This window comes from Rhinolophus ferrumequinum (assembly GCF_004115265.2).
Source record: "Rhinolophus ferrumequinum isolate MPI-CBG mRhiFer1 chromosome 15 unlocalized genomic scaffold, mRhiFer1_v1.p scaffold_54_arrow_ctg1_1, whole genome shotgun sequence".
Lineage (NCBI taxonomy): Eukaryota > Metazoa > Chordata > Mammalia > Chiroptera > Rhinolophidae > Rhinolophus > Rhinolophus ferrumequinum.
The window spans coordinates 15,973,739-15,995,000 of NW_022680357.1; the positions used below are offsets into that span (position 1 = coordinate 15,973,739).

At 51.6% G+C, this 21,262-nt stretch overlaps 2 protein-coding genes across 2 annotated transcripts in view; one reads left to right on the plus strand and one right to left on the minus strand.

Annotated features, from left to right (window-relative positions):
* PDILT (protein disulfide isomerase like, testis expressed) overlaps positions 1-6,676 on the minus strand; it is a 33,696-nt gene extending 27,020 nt beyond the window's left edge. Inside the window, exons 1-3 of the mRNA XM_033101072.1 lie at positions 6,473-6,676; positions 2,789-3,019; positions 2,080-2,297 (exon numbers count right to left, since the gene is read on the minus strand). Coding sequence (XP_032956963.1) covers positions 2,080-2,297; positions 2,789-3,019; positions 6,473-6,642 — 619 coding nt within the window. The 5' untranslated portion in view covers positions 6,643-6,676. The remainder of the gene's footprint in view (positions 1-2,079; positions 2,298-2,788; positions 3,020-6,472) is intronic.
* On the plus strand, positions 5,595-20,702 carry LOC117019413 (acyl-coenzyme A synthetase ACSM5, mitochondrial-like). Its single transcript, XM_033101073.1, has 15 exons — positions 5,595-5,716; positions 6,008-6,069; positions 7,413-7,631; positions 9,224-9,434; positions 10,034-10,241; positions 12,185-12,328; positions 14,388-14,541; positions 14,714-14,793; positions 15,391-15,514; positions 16,077-16,157; positions 16,286-16,387; positions 17,073-17,200; positions 17,286-17,385; positions 19,539-19,658; positions 20,053-20,702. Exons 3-15 carry the CDS (start codon positions 7,428-7,430, stop codon positions 20,167-20,169), a joined length of 1,773 nt encoding a protein of 590 aa, XP_032956964.1. The 5' UTR covers positions 5,595-5,716; positions 6,008-6,069; positions 7,413-7,427; the 3' UTR covers positions 20,170-20,702.
* The last annotated feature ends 560 nt before the right edge of the window (positions 20,703-21,262 follow it).

A 21,262-nucleotide genomic window follows, 5' to 3' on the forward strand; every position in this document is an offset into this window, starting at 1 on the left:
CTGATGACCGCGTCTGTTTAGGTGCCAAGGGCGGGGGGGTGGGGTGGGGAGCTCGTGCTTTGCGAGCACCTTCCAGGCTGTGGGGACAGAGCCCCGAAAGCAGTTTCCAGGCTCTCGGCCTCACATAGAAAGGTGCTGGCTCAGGTAGTAAATGGCCATCAACTGTGATCAAATGGCCATCAGCTGTGGCTAGTTGGCCGTCAGCTGTAACCAGTGAGCCATTGGCCACTAATATAACTGCCGTGGCTACGCTAGCAGAAAATGGGGGGCTAGCAAGGAGATGGTGGCTGAGTCTGCAAGCGGCGCAGTGAGGGTTGAGAATTGTGTTGCTCCTGTTTCCTGTGTCTCCAACCCAGCCGCCAGTGAGAGTATAGTGGTCTGACTCCCCTACCTATGGCTCCGTGGGTGCTCCTTTTCGGCCTCACCATGTCCTGCGTTCTTGTGTGGGGAGTGGGACCAGAGACCCCGCCTGACACCCCACACAACACTTGGCGTAGTCGGCAGGATCCCCTGCATGACAAATGGCGCTGTGAGCAGGGTCTCCTGCATGACACAGGCTTTCAAAGACACTCGGCAAATCCCTGTGACGACTCTACCACCTTCATTATTCCCACTGTACAGAGGAAGAAGGTGACACACAGGGATGTACCCGTGCCGCACGTTTAGTTCACACCACATCAGGCTTGCCTGGCGCCCAAACCCACGTCCTTCACAGCAAACCCGGGTGGCACTTAAGGACCAAAGTGTGCGGACGACTCAGGTTGAGCGGGACTCTCTACCAGGGCGTGGCCTGGGGTCTCTCATGAAGATAGGTGCCAGCACTCGTAGGTTCCAAGGACTTCCGTTCACTCTCCTGCTCTGGCTAAAGGTCGGCCACTCGGTCAGCACTGGATGTCTCTCACTTGGAGCCAAATCCAGGCCTCGAGATGCATTTGCATCGTCAAGCCCCAGGGATGCAGGAGCTGCACTGAGGGAAGCTGCTCAACTGGTTGCAGGTGGGAGAGCCGTGTCCGAGGACATCCCCAACCTGTCACTCCCCTGGGGGCACCCAAGAGTCTAGACTATTCTGATGGCTTGACTAACACTCTGAAGAGCTCACACCTTGTGAACTGTAACCTCTCGGAGAGCAGAAAGCAAGGCCCCTTTTGTTCTGCCCCCCAGCCCCCCCAGGGCCTGCAGCCTGCGTGCATCAGAATACAATAGCAACAGCTGTGCCCAATGGCTGATCAACCCGAGCTAATGACTGCCTATCTGAACCCATTTTCAGCACCCCGACAACCTGCAATGGAGAAATTATTAACCCTTTTGTACAGACGATACAGAGAGCGGCATCCCGTATATTCTTAAGCTTTTAGTATGTAGCAGGCACTTATGCTCAGCACCCCAGGAGTTATATGACGCTATTAAATTCCCCATTTCACAGCCAAGTAAACAGAGGCTCAGAGGGATCAAGTCACTTGCCCAACTCACCCCATTAGTAAGTGAGGGAGCCCAGCACAGCTGTGTGCCAGTGCCTTCGGATAAAGAAGCCTGTTCTCTCCCCCAAATGTCTGCTGATGCCAAGTACAGCACCCCCAAAGAATAAAAGTAGCCACGCAACTCACATGACAAAAATGATGGTCTAAAAATCTTTTCTCGAGAGCTGGCCCGTAACTGCCATCACGTATTGCTGTCTGGTTGTGTTCCAGCAGCTTCACATATCCCATTTAGTCTTCACAACAAGTCAGTGTGGCCATTACGTTCACGCCCATTTTACAGAGGAGAAGACTGAGGTACAGAGTGGTACAGACCCTGAAGGATACAGCCTGGCTCCTTGTAAACCCTCGGTGGTACAGAGAAGCCACATACAAATCAAGACTAAAGGGGCATCGTAGCATCTTGAACACCGTTTCACCTCCCCGGGCCTCAGTATTCCCACCTGGAAATTGGTGATGTTAATTAAATATGCATTCTTTTAAAAAACACTAACAATTTGTGTTCTCGTGTGTTCGGTAACATATAAAACTCCTCTGGCCCCAGGAGCAAGGAGGACGGTCTCACCCCTCCCACCCCCCACCCCCGGGCCTGGGGGGCACTCACGGAAAAGCACCACGAGGAAGCGGGTCTGGTTTAGCATCTGGGTCAGGCCAGCGGGTGTCAGCACCATCAAGTTGCGTTCCTCCATGATGTGCAACGGCGGGGACATATCGATGCTCACGTCCTCCTTCTCGCCGTCCCCTGGCGAGCCCCGGACAGCGGACACACACGAGGCCACCAGCAGCAGCAGCGATATCCAGAGCAGCCCCATGGCTGTCATGCTGCAGGGCCAGGAGGAGGTACAGGAGCCCTTATCAGCCCAGGTGGCTGGCGGCCCACGTCATCACTCCCTCCCCTTCGTCCCCGCCCGCCCGCCAGTCCGTGTATGGAGAACGAGGCCTGAGCACGGCCCACTGTCCCCCTAGCAGTGCCCACAGCTCAGCAGCGGCCCCCGGAGGAGAGGCAAAGCGGCAGGTTAAGCTCAGGGCCCTTGTAAAGGGCGCAGGGGTAGCTCAGAGAGCAGGGCCCCCCTAGGAGCAGCAGGAAGCCCAGTGCCGTGCCAGCCACTGAGCCCACTGGCTCCCCAGATACAGGCGACAGCCTGGACTTCACAAGTGGCATCTGACATGGGGGGCAGACTTGGGCTGAGCCTTTAACCTGTGGGATCTGACGCTGTCTCCGGGGTGGACAGTGTCAGGAATGAGCTGACACCTGGCAGAAGGACGGTGGCCCGCCAGGGCCCTTTAACATCAGTTTTCACTCCAGCTCGTACCTGCCGGAAGCCCGGTTACTCTCAGGCCCGTGGGGGCCGAGCTGGGTCAGGACAGACAACTCTGGGGCGCCCGAGATGGGGAGTCGTGGTCCAAAGGGCAGGCCTGGCTTCCGTCGGTGATCAAAGCAGGACCCACGGCAGCCGGGAAGTACCTTCTTGGACACGCTGAGGCCACAGCAGCCTTTGTAGCAAAGTTCTGAGTGTTGGGGTTCTGGAGGACCAGAGGGGGGCCTGGAGAAGAATGAGCGATTGTTGAGTAAGAGGGGGCCCGGCCCCACCCTTGCTGAGAGGGGCTTGGACAGGAGGGGGGGCCAGAGGTCACAGGAAGGGCCAGAAACAAAACACTATGCGGTGTTGACTGTGGCACAGAAGGTTCCTGAACTCGGTGGCTACAGATCGGCACTGGAACTCCAGCCTTGTCCCTAAGCAGTTGTGTGGTCTTAGGCACGTCATTTGGGGGTTCTGAGGCTCAGTTTCCTCACCCGTAAAAAGAGGTACAAATCCCAGGGGTGTCGTAAGTGTTAGACAAGATGAAATGGGCCAAGTGAGCAGCACCTGGAAGACCAGGAGCCCTGCCCGGGCCATACCTCCTGGCGCCCTCTCTGCCTCACTCTTCTCCGGCCTCCCTGGCCTTGCCCTCTCTCCAATGTGACAGTGACACTTGCAGTTCTCTGCCTGGCAGCCCTTTGCCCGGGGGTACTGCTTCACTCTCACCTCCTTCAAATCTTTGCCCAAATGTCAGGCCTTTCCTGCCCACTTCGTTTGACAAGGTAACTCCACTCCCCATTCTCTTTCTAGGCTTTATTTTTCTTCAAAGCACCAATCCCTTTCTAAATTCCATATAATTTGCTTTGCCTAACAGGTAATGGGTGCTCGGAAATGTTGGTTGAATGAATAAGTGAAAGGTAGCTGTCATTAGCATCATCACGATTATGGTCAGAGTTTGCAGCGTCCAGCTCTGCATGGCCCAGCTTTTATCACACACTGAGGGAGAGAGTGATAGATAGTGGGAACAGACGGCCCGAAGAACAGCGTGTCAGTCCATCCACCTCGCCGAGGGCAGAGAGGGTAACTTCAGATTTGGCTGGAAACTCGGCGATGAGGATGGTTGCCTGGACCCTGTAAGAGGACTGGGCATAGTAGAAGTGGAATCTGAGGGCCAAGGAGGTGACAAGCTTGGCAAGAGGGAGGGGAGCTGCCCACGTGGAAACGGGCCAGCCTGATCTGGCCAGAAAATGAGACAGAGCCTCGGGGAACAAGACACGTGAAGCATGAACACCAAGTGTGCTGTGGAATTCCCGAAAGGATGGGCGCTCCCTGCCTGTGGATCCCCTCTATAGGCCCCCCAGAGCCCTCTTCCATCAGGGGCTTCAGCCAGTTCCAGGCGTAAGGGACATAGAAGCTCTGAAGCTTAACTGAGCCTGGGTTCCCACAGGTCCTGGAGCTTGGGAGCGTGCACCATGCTTGATTTGATTCTGGGGGAAAAGAAAAAAAAAAAAAAAAGCCAAAAACTTTGCGCCTAGAGTTTCAGAGGTCATTTTACACCTGCCACACGCGCGGAAAGTCTCAGCACAACACCTAGCAGATAGATATTTGCTCAATATTAATGATCATTTCACTCAACAATGTTTACTGGACTCTCGCAACGTGGCAGGCGCTGCCCTAACTGCTGGGGATACAGTGGGCCCCACGATCTGTGTCTTTGTGGGGTTTCTGGTCTCGTGTGTGTACATATGGTGGGGAGAGGTGACAGACAGAGTGAGTAGGTAGAAAAAGCTGAAGGGTAACCATGGGAGGTGCAGGGATATCCAGTCGTCACATTTACCCTTCAGTAAAGCTGGAAACAATGTATATATTTTACAAATATACTGAATGTTCGAAAGTGATAAAAGCTAAGGAGGAAAATCAAACAGAGAATGGAGAAGGGAAGTGTCAGATGGGAGAGGGTTCCAATTTGGGGGAGGAGGGTCACCAAGGATCGCTGGGCCGACACCTGTGGGTGGCAAGACAATGACCCACGTCAGAGGAACGGTCTGGCAGAACACCCAGCAAACACGAAGACACCTCAAGGTGCTGGCCGGGCCCAGCTTGCAGGGGCCTGGGAGCGACTGTAAATGTTCAGGAACTCTGCGAGCCAGTTGTGAAAACTCAGGTGTTTTGAAACTGGCCAGGGTGGAAATATTTAACCATAGACACTGGCAAACGCTAGGGGTCAAGACATTTTTGCTGCTGTTCTCAGAGCCAGCCAGAGTTTCAAAGAACAGATGGCAGACAGAGCAGCGCGGCTTCTCATACAGTTGTTGTACTATTGTTACTGCTGTTATTATTTGTAGTAAATGTACAGAGCTGGGCAGCCGTGACCACAGCCCAAACACAGACCACCCGCTTCCGTCACCTCACAGAGATCCCATGTGCCCATCTGCTGTCATTTCCTGTCCACACACCCAGGTCCCAGCTGCCACTAATCCACTCTCTGTGTACTGGAGGGTTTGGAGCAGAAAAGGGGCCGTGGTTTGACTTGTATTATTGTCACTATTGAATTCCTCCTGTTAAACCACATCAAAGTTTCTGCTGTGTTTTCAGATTAGCTCGTGACCCGACTTTTCAGTGAAATCATCCACCACGTCCAGGGCACCCTCCAGAAACTCGGGCTGGACTTTATAATCCCCCAGCCACTGAGCTGTGAAAAGCGCTCGACGGGGCCGCTCTCACTGGCTCCAAGCGTGCTGGCCAGATGAAGCCACCCTGGCCCCTGCCAGTTTTGGGCTCTGACCTCTTTTGGCTGCATCTGGGGGCAAAGGTCCCTGTGGGAAGCTCAGTCAGCAGGTTGGCTACACCAGTGACCCATGAGCTCGAATGCCACAGGCACCGGGGCCAGCAGTCCACGGAAGCAGAACAGAGAAGCCATTTCCTGGGTTCACGAACCAGGTACTGTGGGGAGATATCCTTCCGTGACAGGCAAGGAGTGGCCCTGGGCCCTGGGAAAGCAGCCTGGGGGATTCTCACGACCAACTGTCCAGGGGCCCGAGGAATCCAGGGGTGGGAGGCAGAGGAGAAGACTTGGGCCAGTGGAGAGGCGGTCAGGGCGGGGGGTCTGAGGCCGCAGAGGCAGGGCTGGGGGCCACAGCCACGGCTGAGGTTGGGCCTGCCTGGGAGGGGCGCCCTGCCAGTCACCTGTCTCCTCCAAGCCTCACTTTCTATTTCTGTGACATGGAGAAGATGACACATCATAGAGTTGTCGTAAGGACTTAAGGAAATAATACTGAGAAAGCTCTTTCCAGGTAAGCCTTCAGTGGATGACAATTCCTGTCTTTCTTATTGGGACACGTTATTGTTTGAGTCCATTTGGGTTGCTAAACCCAAAGTTCCACAGACTGGGTGGTTCATACAAGCCTGATTTCTCACAGTTTGGGAGGCTGGAAGTCCAAGAGCAGGACACCGTGGGCAGACGTTGTGTCTGGTGAGGACCCACTTCCTGCTCCATGAACAGCTATCGTTTCTCTGTGTCCTCACCGGGCAGAAGGGACAAGGGAACTTTCCGGGGTCCCTTTTATAAGGGCTCTACCCTCATGACCTCATCACCTCCCCCAAGTCCCTACCTCCTGATACCGTCACACTAGGGGTGAGGCCTGCACCCATGCATTTTGGAGGAACAGATATTCAGTCCCTGGCGGTTCCCATTACCCTATTGGGTTCCTGTTAGTGTCACCGGCTTTGTGGGGGTGAACTAAAACTGGGGACACAGCCACAAGGCCGCCGCTGCTCCAACTCCTGGGCACACAGCCCACCTGGGGTCCCGCTGAAGGGCAGAGTCTCACTCGACGGCCCCAGGGCAGCGCCAGAGGCCCTGCCATTGTCACTGGCTCCCGGGTGACGCTGATGTTACTGGTGCACAGACCGCACTCCGAGTCGCAAAGCACCAGGGCTGCGTGGCCGGTGCAGTGGCCACTGGGAGCTCTTGACCTTGGCATGTGGCTCGTCCACACTGATAGGTGCTGGTAAGTAAAAAATACACCTTGGATGTCGAGGACTCAGTACCAAAAAAAAAAAAAAAAGAACGTAAAATGTCTCTTTAAGAATTTATTTTTAACACCTGAAATCTATGTAATTTTACTAACAATTGTCACCCCAATAAATTAAAAATAAATTTTAAAAAAAAGAATTTATTTTTACATCGATTCCATGTTGAAATTATAGGATAGAGCCAGTTACATAACGTGTATTATTATCGCTGATTTCACCTGTTTCTCTTTACTTTTTGAATGACGCCACGAGAAAGGTGAGCATGACACGGGTAGCTCCCATTATATTTCTGTTGGCCAGCGGTGCCCTCGAGGTTTCCTCAGCTTTATCAGGCCAGTTCGGGAATCACCAAAGGCTTTTTCCCTTGGAAGGGCGGAGCCTGGGTGCTGGCCTCAGACCCACGGAGACCCATGGGCAGGGTGAGGCAGAGGGACCTCAGGCTCAGAGAGGAAGAGTGACCCAAACCACCTGGCGGAATTAAAAGCGAAGCCCAGGTCCATCCACAAGTGCATGTGTACTACAGTCTCCATCAGGTCCGACCACGTCCCTCCCCAAATCCCAGAATTCGGGACAGTGCTCTCTCTCCTCTCTTTGGTGACAGGCAGAGGACAGCAGCATGAGGCTGTGGCTGAGAGGCCTGGTCCGCCCGGCGCTGACGTGTGCCCGGGGACTCAGCAGGTCTCCTGGGCAGTCACCACCTCTACCCGTCCCTCAGAAGATGGTGGCCACCTGGGAAGCCATCTGTCTGGGGACGAGGCCGGTGCCTGAGTACTTCAACTTTGCCCAGGACGTGCTGGACGCGTGGAGTCAGCTGGAAAAGGTAACGTCCACTGTGTCCTACCATCCGTTTGGGACATCACAGGCTGCCCTCGGTTACCCCAGGGAGGCCGGAGGTTACAGGACATGTCGATGTGGACATTTTGACCGGACAATTCAGGGAGCCCTACAATGTGGGGGGAAATGATGTGAGCCTTAGAATCCCTTGGCCAGTCCTGGCTGTCTCATGCCTGAGCCCAAATCCCACAGTGAGACAGTTACGCCCCTCTTAGTTACGCTGATCGAGGGAAGGAGAAAGTTCTTTTTTGTTGTTTTTGTTGTTTTGCTGTGACTCTGCCGTTACTCTCTCTGTCCATGTCACTTCTCTTTTAAATAAGGAAAGAGCAGGGCTCAAGCTCAGAGCTTTCCACAGACCACAGCAGATACACACACAGCAGCATGTGCGTCTGTGTGTATCCTTCTTTATTTTCCTTCCCTTACGGGTCCTTTGTGTCTCTCTCTATGTTTTATAACCATCTTTTACTTATGTTAATGATGCTAACTTTTTCTAAATAGTCGAGGAATATAAACTTTATTTCAAAATAATGTATTTATGTGCATTTTAAGACGAGCTTGTTGAAAGAAAAATTATGAGGTAAGTAATACTGTTAACAGGTACGGTAAAATTAGTGGAGAATGACTGAGACATAAACGCAGGCATTGCAGTCAGATGGGCGTGGTTCATCCACCTCAAGTGTGACCTTGAACAAGTGCCCTAAGCTCCTTGGAGCTCAGTGTTCTCATCTGTAAAATGGGAGTTGTACCATATGTCCCCCGGAGTAGTTGTGAGAATTAAATGAGGAGAGTTAGCCCAACACGTGGAAGCAACACGAACACCTGTCGGCTGAGGAACGGATGTGAACACATATGGTCCGTTCATACGATGGAATATTGTTCAGCCCTTAAAAGGAATGCAGCACTGACGCATGCTATCACATAGATAAACCTTGAAAACAGTATGCGGGGTGAAAGAAACCAGACACAAAAGGCCACGGATTGGCCTTCATGTGAGATGTGTGAAGCAGGCAAATCCATAGGGACAGAAAGGAACTTAGTGGTGGCCGGGGGCTGGGGAAGCAGAGGCTAGAGAGTGACAGCTAATCTGTACAGTATTTCTTTTTAGGATCATGCGAAATGTTCTGGGATTAGATAAACGGTGATGGTTACCCAACTTTGTGAACAAGCTAAAAACCACTGAATTGTGCACTTCAAAATGGTGAATTTTATGAAGACCTGTACCTCAGTAAAAAGGGGAAGACACAGGACAGTGTAAATCCATCTTATGCATTAAAACAGTGGTATGGGAAAAAAAGAGTATACTTATTATGTTTGCCTAAAGAAACATAATAAACTGGGAAAACAGGCAAGAAACTAAAATTACCAGTTATTCACTGAGGGAGCTGAAGTGGGGAAAAGGGTAGACGGGCAAAAGGATGAAAACAAGGCGAGTCAGTGCGTATTTTTTCATATTGTTTTGGTTTTTGAACCCTGTGACTGTCATAACTCTGATAAAAACTGAAGTTAAAAACAACAACGCGCAAACAAACATCCTCACCAAGTGGTTTCTGTTTCTTTTCTGCCTGCTTTCCTGTCCAGGCTGGGCACCGGCCCCCGAACCCCGCGTTCTGGTGGGTCAGTGGCGACGGAGCCGAGGTCAAGTGGAGCTTTGAAGAGCTGGGGACGCTGTCCAGGAAGGCAGCTAACGTGCTGGTGGGCGCGTGCGGCCTGCAGCCTGGGGACAGAATGCTGCTGGTCCTCCCGAGGATCCCGGAGTGGTGGCTGGCCAGCGTGGCCTGCATGCGGGCAGGTCAGTGAGCAGGGCAGAGGCAACCCGGTGGGGCCCACACAGCCTGCCAGGCTGTGGTGTCCACGAGGCTTGGGAGATGGAGCAAGCGGAAGTCTGTGTGCAGTTGTGTTGCCTTCCCTTTGCTCCAAATCACAAAGTGGACTGTGTCCCGGGGTCCGACAATGACGTAAGCGATGAAAGCAGGCCAGTAGGGGGCAGTAGGGAGCGCTGAGGTCGGCGGGTACCTGAAGGTCATGCGCCTCATTCCACAGGGGCAGCTGCTTCTCAACTCCAACCACGTTTCCCCGTGGGAACGAGGGCCAGTGTCTCCAGAACTTCTGACTTTGTCATAGAAAATTCTGGGTTTCTATTCAAAAAACTCAGTCTTTGAATGTTGACGACTAAATACATTTTTTAAAGTGCTGAGGTTGGACCAAGCAAACGTATTTTCTGCTGGTTGTGGTTTGGGAGCTCCCAGCGTGCGGAGAACAAGGCAGGGATGGGTGAGAGACCTTGCCTCTTAGACTTTATGGCTCTCTGATGGGGATTTCTGGCCTGGCCCTCGTCCCCGGGGTCTGCCCCTGATGTCCAGTCACCAGCCTTTCTCTGTGTGCTCGCAGGGGTTGTCATGGTTCCGGGCACCTCTCAGCTGATGGAGAAGGACCTCAAGTACCGGCTGCAGGAGTCCAGGGCCAAGTCCATTATCACCAGTGGCCCCCTGGCTCCGAGGGTGGACGCCATTAGAGCCGACTGCCCTTCCCTGCAGACCAAGCTGCTGGTGTCTGATAGCAGTCGGCCAGGCTGGATGAACTTCAGGGAACTCTTCCGGTAAGCTGGGGCTCTCCAGATGAAGCATAGAAATGAGGCCGCAGCATTTATTTCCCCTTGAAATGACAGAACTGACTGCAGGCCAAGGGAGGGAACCGGAGAGGGACACTCACTATGGAAGCCAGAGGGACCTGACCACCTAAGATCTTTCAAAGTCACTCAGTCAATCAGTACTGGAACTGTCACTCGCTTTTCTGTGTATTTGCCTCTATTATGGTGAGAGTAGTTATACAGCTATTAGCCAGAGTAATGAGATAACCCCTCTGCTGCATTTAGCGCCTAGCAGGTGCTCAATTAGTGATATAATAGTAGCTGCCACGTTGAGAGTGCTTAGTGTTTGCCAGGTATGGTGCTAGACAAGCATTCGCCTACACTCATTCAGGCAACACAAGTTTAATGAACATCTGTTTTGTCCCAAGCTTTGCGTGTGGGGCGCAAAATGCACAAATGAATTAGGCACTGTTTTGTTTCATCCTTGGGACAACTCTAAGAAATGCACTTCCTCCCAGCTTCACAGAGGAGGAAAGTGAGCCCTGGAAAAGTGAAGTGACTTGCTCGAGAGGATAGCAAGTCGTCAGGTCAGAGGTGGGACAGAACCGAAGCCATTTGCTTTCGAACAAGGTCCTGGTGGAAACCTATCTGGGAATCTGAGACTTTGTACTGACCAGAGGCCGGAAGCAGCAAGAGGCACCCCCTCGGGGGCCTGCACCGTTCAGTAACAAACGCCCAGGCCCCAGAACGACTGCCTCAGACTCACCTGCGCGCTGTTTTACTTTATTTTGTGACTCCTGTCAGCATTTGTCTCTCGTCCCTAGCTCTATTTAAAAGAGAACTATGTGCTACGTTTACTTAAATGTGCCATCATTTTTAGGAATATAGGACCTGTAATAAATCATAAATAACGTGTTTATTTATGGATCACAAATAACGTATCCCGTATTTTCCAAAATACTAGCTTTCCAACCTATGAGGTTTTCCTCTAATGTGTTTTCATTATGTTTCGATATAATGATTAGCAGCAGAAACCTGAACAGAAAATACTCAGCATGTGTGCGTATTAAGCGCAAAATGTGTATTTAAAAGTTTGAGGACATGGGAAATACGTCTAGGTGGTTCTTTCCTGCACTGGAATGAAAACCTTCAACCATAAAATGATAGGAAGTTATCTTTTAAATTATTAATTAATTTATTTATGTGTGCTGTTTTAAAGACAGATTCCAGGGCCCCGCGTCTGACCTACTTAACCAGACACAATAACCTGACCTACTTAACCTGAGCAAGGGCCCCAGGAATCTGTATTTTAAGAGATCTGCGGTTTTGATGAGCTGCCAGTTGGATCTAGAGCAGTGGCTCTCCGTTTTGGCTGTCATGACAATTACCTAAGGAGCTTTAAAAAAAAAGAAAACAAAAATCACCACTGGCCAGACCCAACGTCAAAGATTCTGATTTCATTTTCTCTAGGCTGGGGACTGGGCAGTGGTATTTCTTTGAAAAATGTACCCGCTGACCCAAAGGGACAGCCAGAGTTGAGACCCAGGGGGCGAGACGATTCAGCAGATCACAGAATTTTAGGAATGACCCAGATCTCAAAACTCCAAGTTTAGGGAACCCGGTGAGTGACCAGGAATCGAGGTCGGGGGTGCGGCTGTGCTGAAATGACGTCTGGACGTGGATGTGTGTGTGTGCGTTCCCCCAGGAAGGGCTCGTGCCCTGGGCGCGTGTGAGTGAGTCTGTTGGCCACGTCTGAGACTCCTGCACGGGGTTCTACGGATGACACCTACAGTGCGGTGACTGTAGAAGTCAGAGACAGAGCCAGCTAGGGCGTCCAGCACACGGCCTCCCACGCAGTGTGTAGTGAAACGTGACCAGTGCCGCTATAAATACCTTTGTAGCGAAGACTCTTCCTACGACCAGTAACCACCTAGTGGTTTTGTATTTTCCAGGGAGGCGTCCGCAGAACACAGCTGTGTGAGGACCAAGAGTCGGGACCCGATGTCCATCTTCTTCACAAGTGGCACTACAGGGACCCCCAAGATGGTTGAGCACTCCCACGCCAGCCACGGACTGGGTCTTGTGGCCTGTTCAAGGTACCCGGGGATCACGCGTCTGGTGGGTCCAAGAAACAGAAAGTAGGGGAGTGAGCTGGAGGAAAGTGGCAGGAGTGGGGGTCAGAGCGCTAACAAGGGGACAAACCAGGTAGGATCTGAAAGCTCTGGGGCTTTACTCTGAGTCAGGTGAGAAGCCATCAGAGGTGTTTTTAAAAATCGGGGTAACATATACATAACGTAAAACTTACCGTTGTAAATTCTTACGTGTACAGTTCAGGGGCGTTAAACACATTCCTCATCCCCACCACCACCCATCTTCAGAACCTTTCGTATCACAAGTCTGAAATCCTGTCCTTGGGACACAGTAAGGCGCCATTCCCCACCCCCGCCCGGCCAGGCCCTGACAACCACTGTCTACGTCCTGTCTACGAATTTGTCTCCTCCGGGAACCTTGTGTAAGTGGGATCACACAATATTGGTCTTCTTGTGACCGGTTTATTTCGCCTCGCGTAATGTCCTCCAGGTTCATCCGTGTGTGGCCTGTGTCAGAACTGCCTTCTTTTTCAAGGCTGAATACTTTTCCATTGCATGCAAATGCCAGTTTTGTTTATCTAGGGACACTGGGGTCGCTTCCGCCTTCGGCTGCTGTGACTGCTGCTGCTGCTGCTGAGAAATGAGTGTCCAAACACCTGTCTGCGTCCCTGCTTTTAATTCTTCTGGGTGTATGCCCGGAAGGGAAATTGCTGCGTCATATCCTAATTCTATTGCTTAATGCTTTTTGAGGGACATTGTAGTATTTTGAGCAGGGGAGTGACATGAGCTGATTTGTTTTTTCAAAGGATCACTGAGGATATTGGACTGAGGATAAACTATAGAGGGCAAGGGATGGAGCAGAGGTCCCCCGAAGAGGCCAGTGCTTTAAGAGGCAAGGGGAGAGGCTCGCCCGGTAGCCAGCGGGGGAAAGGGCAAGAGGGGGTGAGATTCCGAATGCGTTTTGAATGTCGGCCTCATAAGATTCGCTGACAGGTTTGATAGGAGGTGAGAGAGAAAATCAAGGGGGACCCCAAGTTTGATGGCCTGCACAACCAAAAACATTCACTGACGGGGTGACCGTGGGATGAACTGTCCGGCCGGAGGAAAAAGAGGCGTTCTTTTGGGGCATTGTAAGTTTCAGATGCTTTTTAGCCATCTCCCTACCCCAAGTCCAACGTGGAGCTGTTGAGTAGGCGGTTGGAAATACGTGTCTAGAGTTCACGAGAAAGGTTTGTGCTGGAGTTGTCAGCATGGAAGTGGCACCGAAGGCCACGAGATTGGAGGAGATCAGCGAAGAGTAACATGACTTGAAAAGAGAAGAGGTTCAGAGCCACGCCCCTGAGGCATTTCTGCAGTAAAGGGGGAGCAGCCAGAGAATAGGACAAGGACCAGGGGAGTGTGTGTCTTAAGTGGGGACATGAACACTTTTCTATCTTCCATGCTTGCAGGCCCTGTGCCAGGCTCCCTTCTCTGCTGCACCTGTGTAATCTCCACGCATTGTTTACCTCTAGCTCAGGTGTCACTTCCTCTATGGAAGGATTTCTCAGACCCACCTCCGTCCTTTCTCTGGGTTAGGTGCCCATTCTCTCTGTAACGGCATTCTCTCTGTAAGGAAGCTCTGTGTTTAACTCTGTGAAAGCATGCTCTCCAGGGCCTTCGTAGAAACATCTACTTCCTAGAAAGACGCATCATTCATTCCTATACCCTCATGCTAAGTCCAGAATACGTGCTGAATAAATGTTGGATGAATGAATAACGAGCCCTTGCCACATTGTATTGGGATCATTTGTTCCCTTATCTATCATCCCCAGTGGACTACAAACTACTTGAAGGCATGGAATCTGTCTTTTGACTTCTGTGTCATTAGCCTGTGGCACAGAGATATAGAAGATGCTCAATAAATGCTTGCTGAGACAAAGGTAGACTTTCTGGTTCTTTGACCTGCATACGGGACTACCCAGTTGTGGGCAAAGCTGCAAAGAAGGCAACATGGAGAATGGAATCCTCTTTCAAGGGTTGCTAGAAGCACCTGCTTAGGGTTCAGACTGTCTCTAATTGTTGGCAGGCAGTTCATGGCCTTGACCGAATCGGACATCTTCTGGAACGCAACTGACACTGGCTGGGTGAAAGCAGCCTGGACCCTCTTCTGTGCCTGGCATAACGGCGCTTGCGTTTTTGTGCATGAACTGCCCCAAGTTGAAGCCAAGGTCATTCTGCACGTAAGAGTTTTGCCAAACACCTCTGACGGGTGGGGTGTGAACGAGAGGAGTGGGATACAGGTTGTGAGTTTGCGGGAGAAAAGGCCTCTGTCAGTGGCCAGTGCACCTGTGCCATCTCCCTGAAGCCCCGCCCCAGTGCCTCTAAGATCTTCCGCCCTTTGTTTTGGTTCAGACTCTCTCCAGGTTCCCGATCACCACCTACTGCTCCGTCCCCACGATCTACCGGCTGCTTGTGCAGGAGGATCTGACTAGGTACCGCGCACCTGTTTGGTGTTTCGGGGACCTAAGTGTGTGAATATACAGCAACAAGTACCCGCGTGCACCCCCACCCTCTCATCTCTCTCTCTCTCTCTCTCTCTCTCTCTCTCTCTCTCTCTCTCTCTCTGTTTCTCGCAAACACACACACACACACACACACACACACACACACACACTCAAGCATACACACCATATCCTTTGCAGACGCCCCTCAAGAATGAACTTCTGGCCCCAGGAGTTTGCACCCAGATGGAACCAAATAGATTTAAAACAGTCTGAAACTTCTACATCTGAGCTGGGCTGTCTTTCCACCATACACCCACAGGCCGTTCCCGTAGCAACGTCTACTTCTGTGAGATTAGAGAAAGTGTTGATTTTATTCCAAACTCAGATAGGATTGATTTGTTTAAAAAGTTTATCTGTCCACGGGGCACCTGCCTGCAAAGAGGATGGGGCGCTTGGAACAGACTAGAAAGCCTAGGAGATGACACTCTAGCGTCTTTCGGTGCCTGGACTCAGGCAGCAGAGCTGGAGGAAGAGGTGGGGCTGGGGGTCCCCACACAGGTGACCTTGTTTTCCCCGATGAGAAAGGTACCAGTTTCAGAGCCTGAAGCATTGTGTGACTGGAGGAGAAGCCCTCAATCCCGACGTGAGGGAGAAATGGAAGAACCAGACAGGCCTGGAGGTGCACGAAGGCTATGGCCAGTCTGAAACGGTGAGTGCCGCTCGCCTCCATCTGCACCTCAGCCAGGCAGTGGGAACGTCGTCCTCACAGCCTCCTGCCTTTCCGGCTGCCATCTCTGTGACACCTGTCAGGGACCGCCCTGCCCCACAGGCAGGACACCCTGATGACAAAACTCCACCAGCTTTTCTTCCCTTTTGGTTTCAAGGTGTGATCATTTCACCATGGCTGCAGAGGCAGCAAACCAACTCCCACGGCCACGGGTGGCGTCTGGTCTCCACCAGGAGAGCCAACGTCTGTCCCTAGTCACAGCCCATGATATTACACAGTGTCCTCTACAGCCGTCTGAGCAGAGACGCGGCCATCAGCTGCGTCTCCTGACTCAGGGACACACTCGTGCCTTATGTCTTTTGCCCACCAGAGTGCTCAGGAAATGTTTGGTCACTGTGGAAAGAAGAGAGGGAAGAAGAAGAGAAGCAAGAGGGCGGGAGAGAAGAAAGGAGGAGGGAGAAAGAGCTTGAAGGCACAGTGAGAGGAAGGCAGAGCCAGGAAAGACGAGGCTCCTGCTAATTTATCCGTCCTGGTTTCTCGCCAGATCCTAATCTGTGCCAATCTGAAAGGTACCACCATCAAGCCTGGCTCCATGGGGAAAGCGTGCGCACCTTACGACGTGCAGGTAGGCGGCCTCTCCCAGCCCTTGGCGAGGAGGGCCAAACCCACGTCCGGGTGCGCCACAGCAGGCGCGGCCGGCAGCCTGGCGGGTGGCCTGACTGAGCCCACACACCCCCTGCCCTTCCCCACCAGATTGTGGACGACGATGGCAACATCCTGCCTCCGGGAGAAGAGGGGAATGTGGCTATCCGCATCAGACCCAAGCGGCCCTTCTGCTTCTTTAGTTGCTATTTGGTAAGTGGCAGGAAGAGCCATTTCACAGTGATTGTTTTGTGCCAAGCGTTGTGCTCCACGCTTTGCAAATGCCTGTCTCCTTAACCCGTCAATACTTGTGTGAGAGGTCGGCTGAAACCATTGTTGATAAAGTGCCATTATCGATAAGGAAGCTAGAAAGATGGAGTGATGTGTCCGATGTCAATCAACTAGCATGGACAGACGCAGGATCTAAAGGTGGGTGTGTCTGAGCATGCAAACTGATGACGTCATCTTAATTACCAATCCTGCATCCGGCATCTGTTTCTTTCTCTTGCTGAATAGTAGCTTTGTTTTTAAAATTTGGGGATCAGAGTTTGATTTTTTTTTCCCTTTCCCCTACCCTTGCATTTTGACCAGAGCCCCCGGTTCTCTACCTGACCACAGGGTATCAGTACATTCCCTAGGGTGAGAAAACAGAGCCGGTGGCCCTGTGCCCGCCTGCCTCCTTCCTCTGACCCATCTAAGGACGGTCACGGGTTGCCATCCTTGGTCATTTTCTGCCATTAAGAGGGAAAACCCATCAGCTCATGGTCCCTTGTCCAGTGGGAAACTCTGGCTAGCTTGGTCTTCGGGAATGGCGAGACGTCCCGCTGAGGGCAGCTCGCGCTCAGCTGGCCTGAGTCACTGCCCAGATGGGTCTACCCAGGTTTTCTTTGTCTTTCAGGACAATCCTAAGAAGACAGCCGAGTCAGAACGGGGGGACTTTTACATCACGGGGGACCGCGCCCACATGGACACAGACGGCTACTTCTGGTTCCTGGGAAGAAATGACGACGTGATCAATTCCTCAAGGTCAAGCTGTCTGCTCTTTCCTTCTCCCTCCGAAGCGTCCTGGGAGAGGGGATGTGTCTTGGAAGACTTTGTTTTGCTCTTCCAGCTACCGGATCGGGCCCTTTGAAGTGGAAAGCGCCCTTGCTGAACACCCAGCTGTGGTGGAGTCTGCCGTGGTTGGCAGCCCAGACCCCATCCGAGGGGAGGTAATAGTCCCACCAAGAACACCGCCTCCAGTTTCTGTGCTTCTTTGCACCCAGCAGAGCAAGCTGCAAGGCCCAAATCCCTGCATATTTTACCCGGCTCCGGGTACCCGAGAGTCTGAAGGCCACCATGAGACACACATACTCCTCCTGGTCAAGCACTGACCTCACGTCCTTAGAGATGTAAATACTCTCTAGAGGGACACCGTGAGAAGATACCAACACAAGGGGACACAGAACTGGGTCCAAACACCCTGACTCCCAAACAGGGAGATACTGGTGACAGGTGCAGAGGTTGTCATCCATCCTCTCCGGTAAAAGGTCCGTTTCTACTTGCAGATGAGTGTACAGCAAGCACGCCAGACGTGCTTGTTAATTTGAAGGATGACAGAATAAGTATTCAAAGCGGGCCAAATTTAATCGGCTGGCCTTTCTCAGGAGAAACGCCAATCCCTTCCCATGGATCCCAGAGGAGTCGACAGAATAGGAGGTTTAGCTCATTCATAGGCCTGTACACTTTTTTTTTTTTAAGATTTTATTTGGGAAGGGGAACAGGACTTTATTGGGGAACAGTGTGTACTTCCAGGCCTTTTTTCCAAGTCAAGTTGTTGTCCTTTCAGTCTTAGTTGTGGAGGGCGCAGCTCAGCTCCAGGTGCAGTTGCCGTTACTAGTTGCAGGGGGCGCAGCCCACCATCCCTTGTGGGAGTCGAGGAGTTGAACCGGCAACCTTGTGGTTGAGAGCCCACTGGCCCATGTGGGAATCGAACCGGCAGCCTTCGGAGTTAGGAGCATGGAGCTCCAACCGCCTGAGCCACCGGGCCGGTCCGGCCTGTACAGCCAACATAATCCCAAAGTGTAATGCAGTTATCTTATGAAAGTTAGTTCAATGTCAAGTTGCATTCTGAGAAGCGCCAGGGCCAGAGGAGTGATTCCCAAGTCCGGGACCTGGACTGCTCAGAGCTGCATTATTTGGGCTTCTTGTCTAAAATGCAGGTTTCCAGACTTCAAGGCAGATGCTGAATATGAGTGACTGGGGAGGCAGCCTAAGGAATCTTCATTTTGAGCAGAAGCCCCTCGCCATAATTTGAGGCCACTAGTCTAGAATGAGGAGGGTGAGAGTCCCATCTTTGTGCTGAAGAAATTACACCTGGAAAAGTATGTCTAGCTCTGCTTGGCGGAGTAACAGGCTGTGACACGTGGCTGTGTGCTCAAAGTCAATCCATGTATCGTGCTCAGAAAAACAGAGACTGGCACATGGCAAGTACTTGATAAACATTTGGTAGTTTTAGCAGTAAGAGAAAGCCCTTCTCACAAACCAGATCTGTCTGAACAATGAATGGTAGTGAGCTGCCCACCTCCGGAAGTATGCAAGGCCACGGAGCCACGACTTAAAAGTTGTTGACAGAATTGTATGCAACCTACTGGCGTTTGAACTCGTCCATTCCTACCGGAAGACATGTTCTGTTGTGCCCGAGCTTGGGACTCTTCCTCTGCCTGGGCGGCAGGCAGCCTGCAGGAAAAACATGGTCAGAGAGAGCCGAGGGGCAGAGGGCCCTTGAGGACACCTGCGACAGAAGCTGCGCAGCAAAATGTGTGCTGATCGGAAGCGCTTTCACCTGCCGTCTCGGAAAGACCTACTGCCCCCTGAAAGTGGTCTGCGTTTTTCCCCAGTCCAGTGTGTCCGAAACTACATGTAGCTCCCATGTTTCCCTGAAAAGAAGACCGGGTTTTCTCTTAACTTTTGCTCCAAAAGACACATTAGGGTTCAGGGGATGTCATCCTGAAAAATCATGCTAGGTCTTCTTTTCTGGTTCGGGCTTATTTTCAGGGAAACATGGTACCTTCCTCGTCAGGAAAACCTGGAAGGGATGAGCCTGGAGGAGTTGGTGGCGTTCCTCTCCCCAGAGTATTTGCATCTTAAGAGAAGCACGTGGGTTCCTCACGGTGTCATTTCGGGTCTGGAGAGTAATCTGGGAAATAGGGGGGAGTCCAACATCATTCCCCCAAGAATGCTCCCAATAGTTGATCAGGAAAGGCAGGCGACAGGAGGAAAACAAATGGTGGTTGGTGTTCCTTCCTCCGGCTGAACCCAAGGAACCGGGAGAGCTTTCTTGTCATACAAGGCCTGTTTCTGTTTTGGTTTTGGTTTCCGGCAGGTGGTAAAGGCATTTATAGTCCTTTCTCCAGCCTACTCCTCTCGTGATCCAGAGGAACTGACCCGCGAACTGCAGGAGCACGTGAAGAGGGTGACCGCGCCATACAAGTACCCCAGGAAGGTAAACGCCTGGGGTTTCAGGACACGATACGCTGGGACACCAGGGGGGCACACACATAGGTCCAGGCACTGGGGAGACTGTGACACTCATTACCTTCCCTGCTGCTTCAGCCACGTCTCTGTTTCCTTACTGGGTCCTCCCCAAAGCACATTTTGTTCCCACTCTAAGAGGTGGCCATAAATCAGATTTTTTAAAGGGGGGCGGGGTGCTAACACCACCCCGTTGGAAGGATCGTGTGCTGTGGGCCCTCTGTGTATTGACTGTTGTTTTGGGAGAAAACCATGAATCGTGGAGGCCTTCCGATGACGTGGCAGAGAGTAAGGGCTCTTTCAAGACAAAAGTCTTCCTGGGAAATGATGACGTCTAAATGTTGTTTCTGTGTCACGGTCACTAGGTGGCCTTCGTTTCAGAACTGCCAAAGACAGTCTCGGGAAAGATCCAAAGGGTGCAATTGAGAAACCAGGAATGGAGAGATAAGAGGCAACCCCAAAAGGGCCCCGCAGGCCTCTGAAGGTGTTGAGAGGAATTGATGGGATCACGGGTTAGCCCCCACTTGGAGCATCACCCCTTCAGCCCTCAGGGGGCCCTGGAAAGAAGAAGCAGCAGAGTATCATGGACCCAGAAAGCACAGTCACGGCCCAGCCAGCGAGTGCGTGGTGGCCTGACCTTCCCCTCTGTCTGGAGGCGTCTTTAGCAGCTGACCACTGCCTTATTAATACTTCCTGAGAGCTGCAGCTGGCTTTCCGAAGGACGGGTCATGGGGCACTTGGGGTCTCAGTGACAACCACTTGAGCCTTTTCATAAAGCCATTTGGTGATCATATCCAGGGCCACAAAAAATTGGTCATACCCTTTAGCTCAGAAATTCCATCTTTGGGAATCATTACAAAAGAATGGACTTAAAATATATTGACTGTAGCGTTATTTTTAACCATCCAAAAAATAAAAAATAAAAAATCAATGTCCACACAATAAAGCCATAATTAATTAAATCGTAGTAAATGAACTCCCTGTATTCCACAAACATTAAAAACATGCCTTGGGGGAAATCTTGAGCTCGATGAATTTTGATTCAGAATAAAAATAATATATGCATCGTGGAGAACCACAGCTTTGAAAGATGAAAAACTATAGATGAAAACAAGACTGGAAGAAATATATTAAAATGTTAATAGTGATTTTCCTGTGTATCAAAAAGAATGGATGAGGCTTTTTTTTCCTTTCTTCTATATTTCTCTGTTTTCCAAGTTGCCTCAGTGAGTATATGTAACTATTTTAATGAAAAAATTATTTTAAAGAAACAATTCCCCAAACCACACTCTGTCTCACGTCTACTTCTTCCTCCACACAAAATGCATCATCCCCAAATGCTAGTGTAGGACGTGGTACCCAGGACGGAGATAGGATTTAAAGCCACGTTCCAGGCCCAGAAACGGAAAGGGGTGGCTGGGCAGCTGACACCAGCCATGTGCAGAAGCAGCCGATGGAAACCAGAGGGACCGCAGTGCCACTTCCGTAACGGCCAGTACCTCCATTCCCACCAATCAATACTTATTGAGCACTGACTCCGTGCTGGGCTCTGGGAATACAAGCCAACCCAGCCTC

What these genes read in the sequence shown, in the direction of transcription:
- LOC117019413 (XM_033101073.1), top strand. Translation starts at nt 7,428, where the DNA reads ATGAGGCTGTGGCTGAGAGGCCTGGTCCGCCCGGCGCTGACGTGTGCC. An exon ending in GCTATGGCCAGTCTGAAACG is followed by an intron (nt 15,515 to 16,076) that starts GTGAGTGCCGCT and finishes GTTTCTCGCCAG; the next exon opens with ATCCTAATCTGTGCCAATCT. An exon ending in CATACAAGTACCCCAGGAAG is followed by an intron (nt 19,659 to 20,052) that starts GTAAACGCCTGG and finishes CACGGTCACTAG; the next exon opens with GTGGCCTTCGTTTCAGAACT.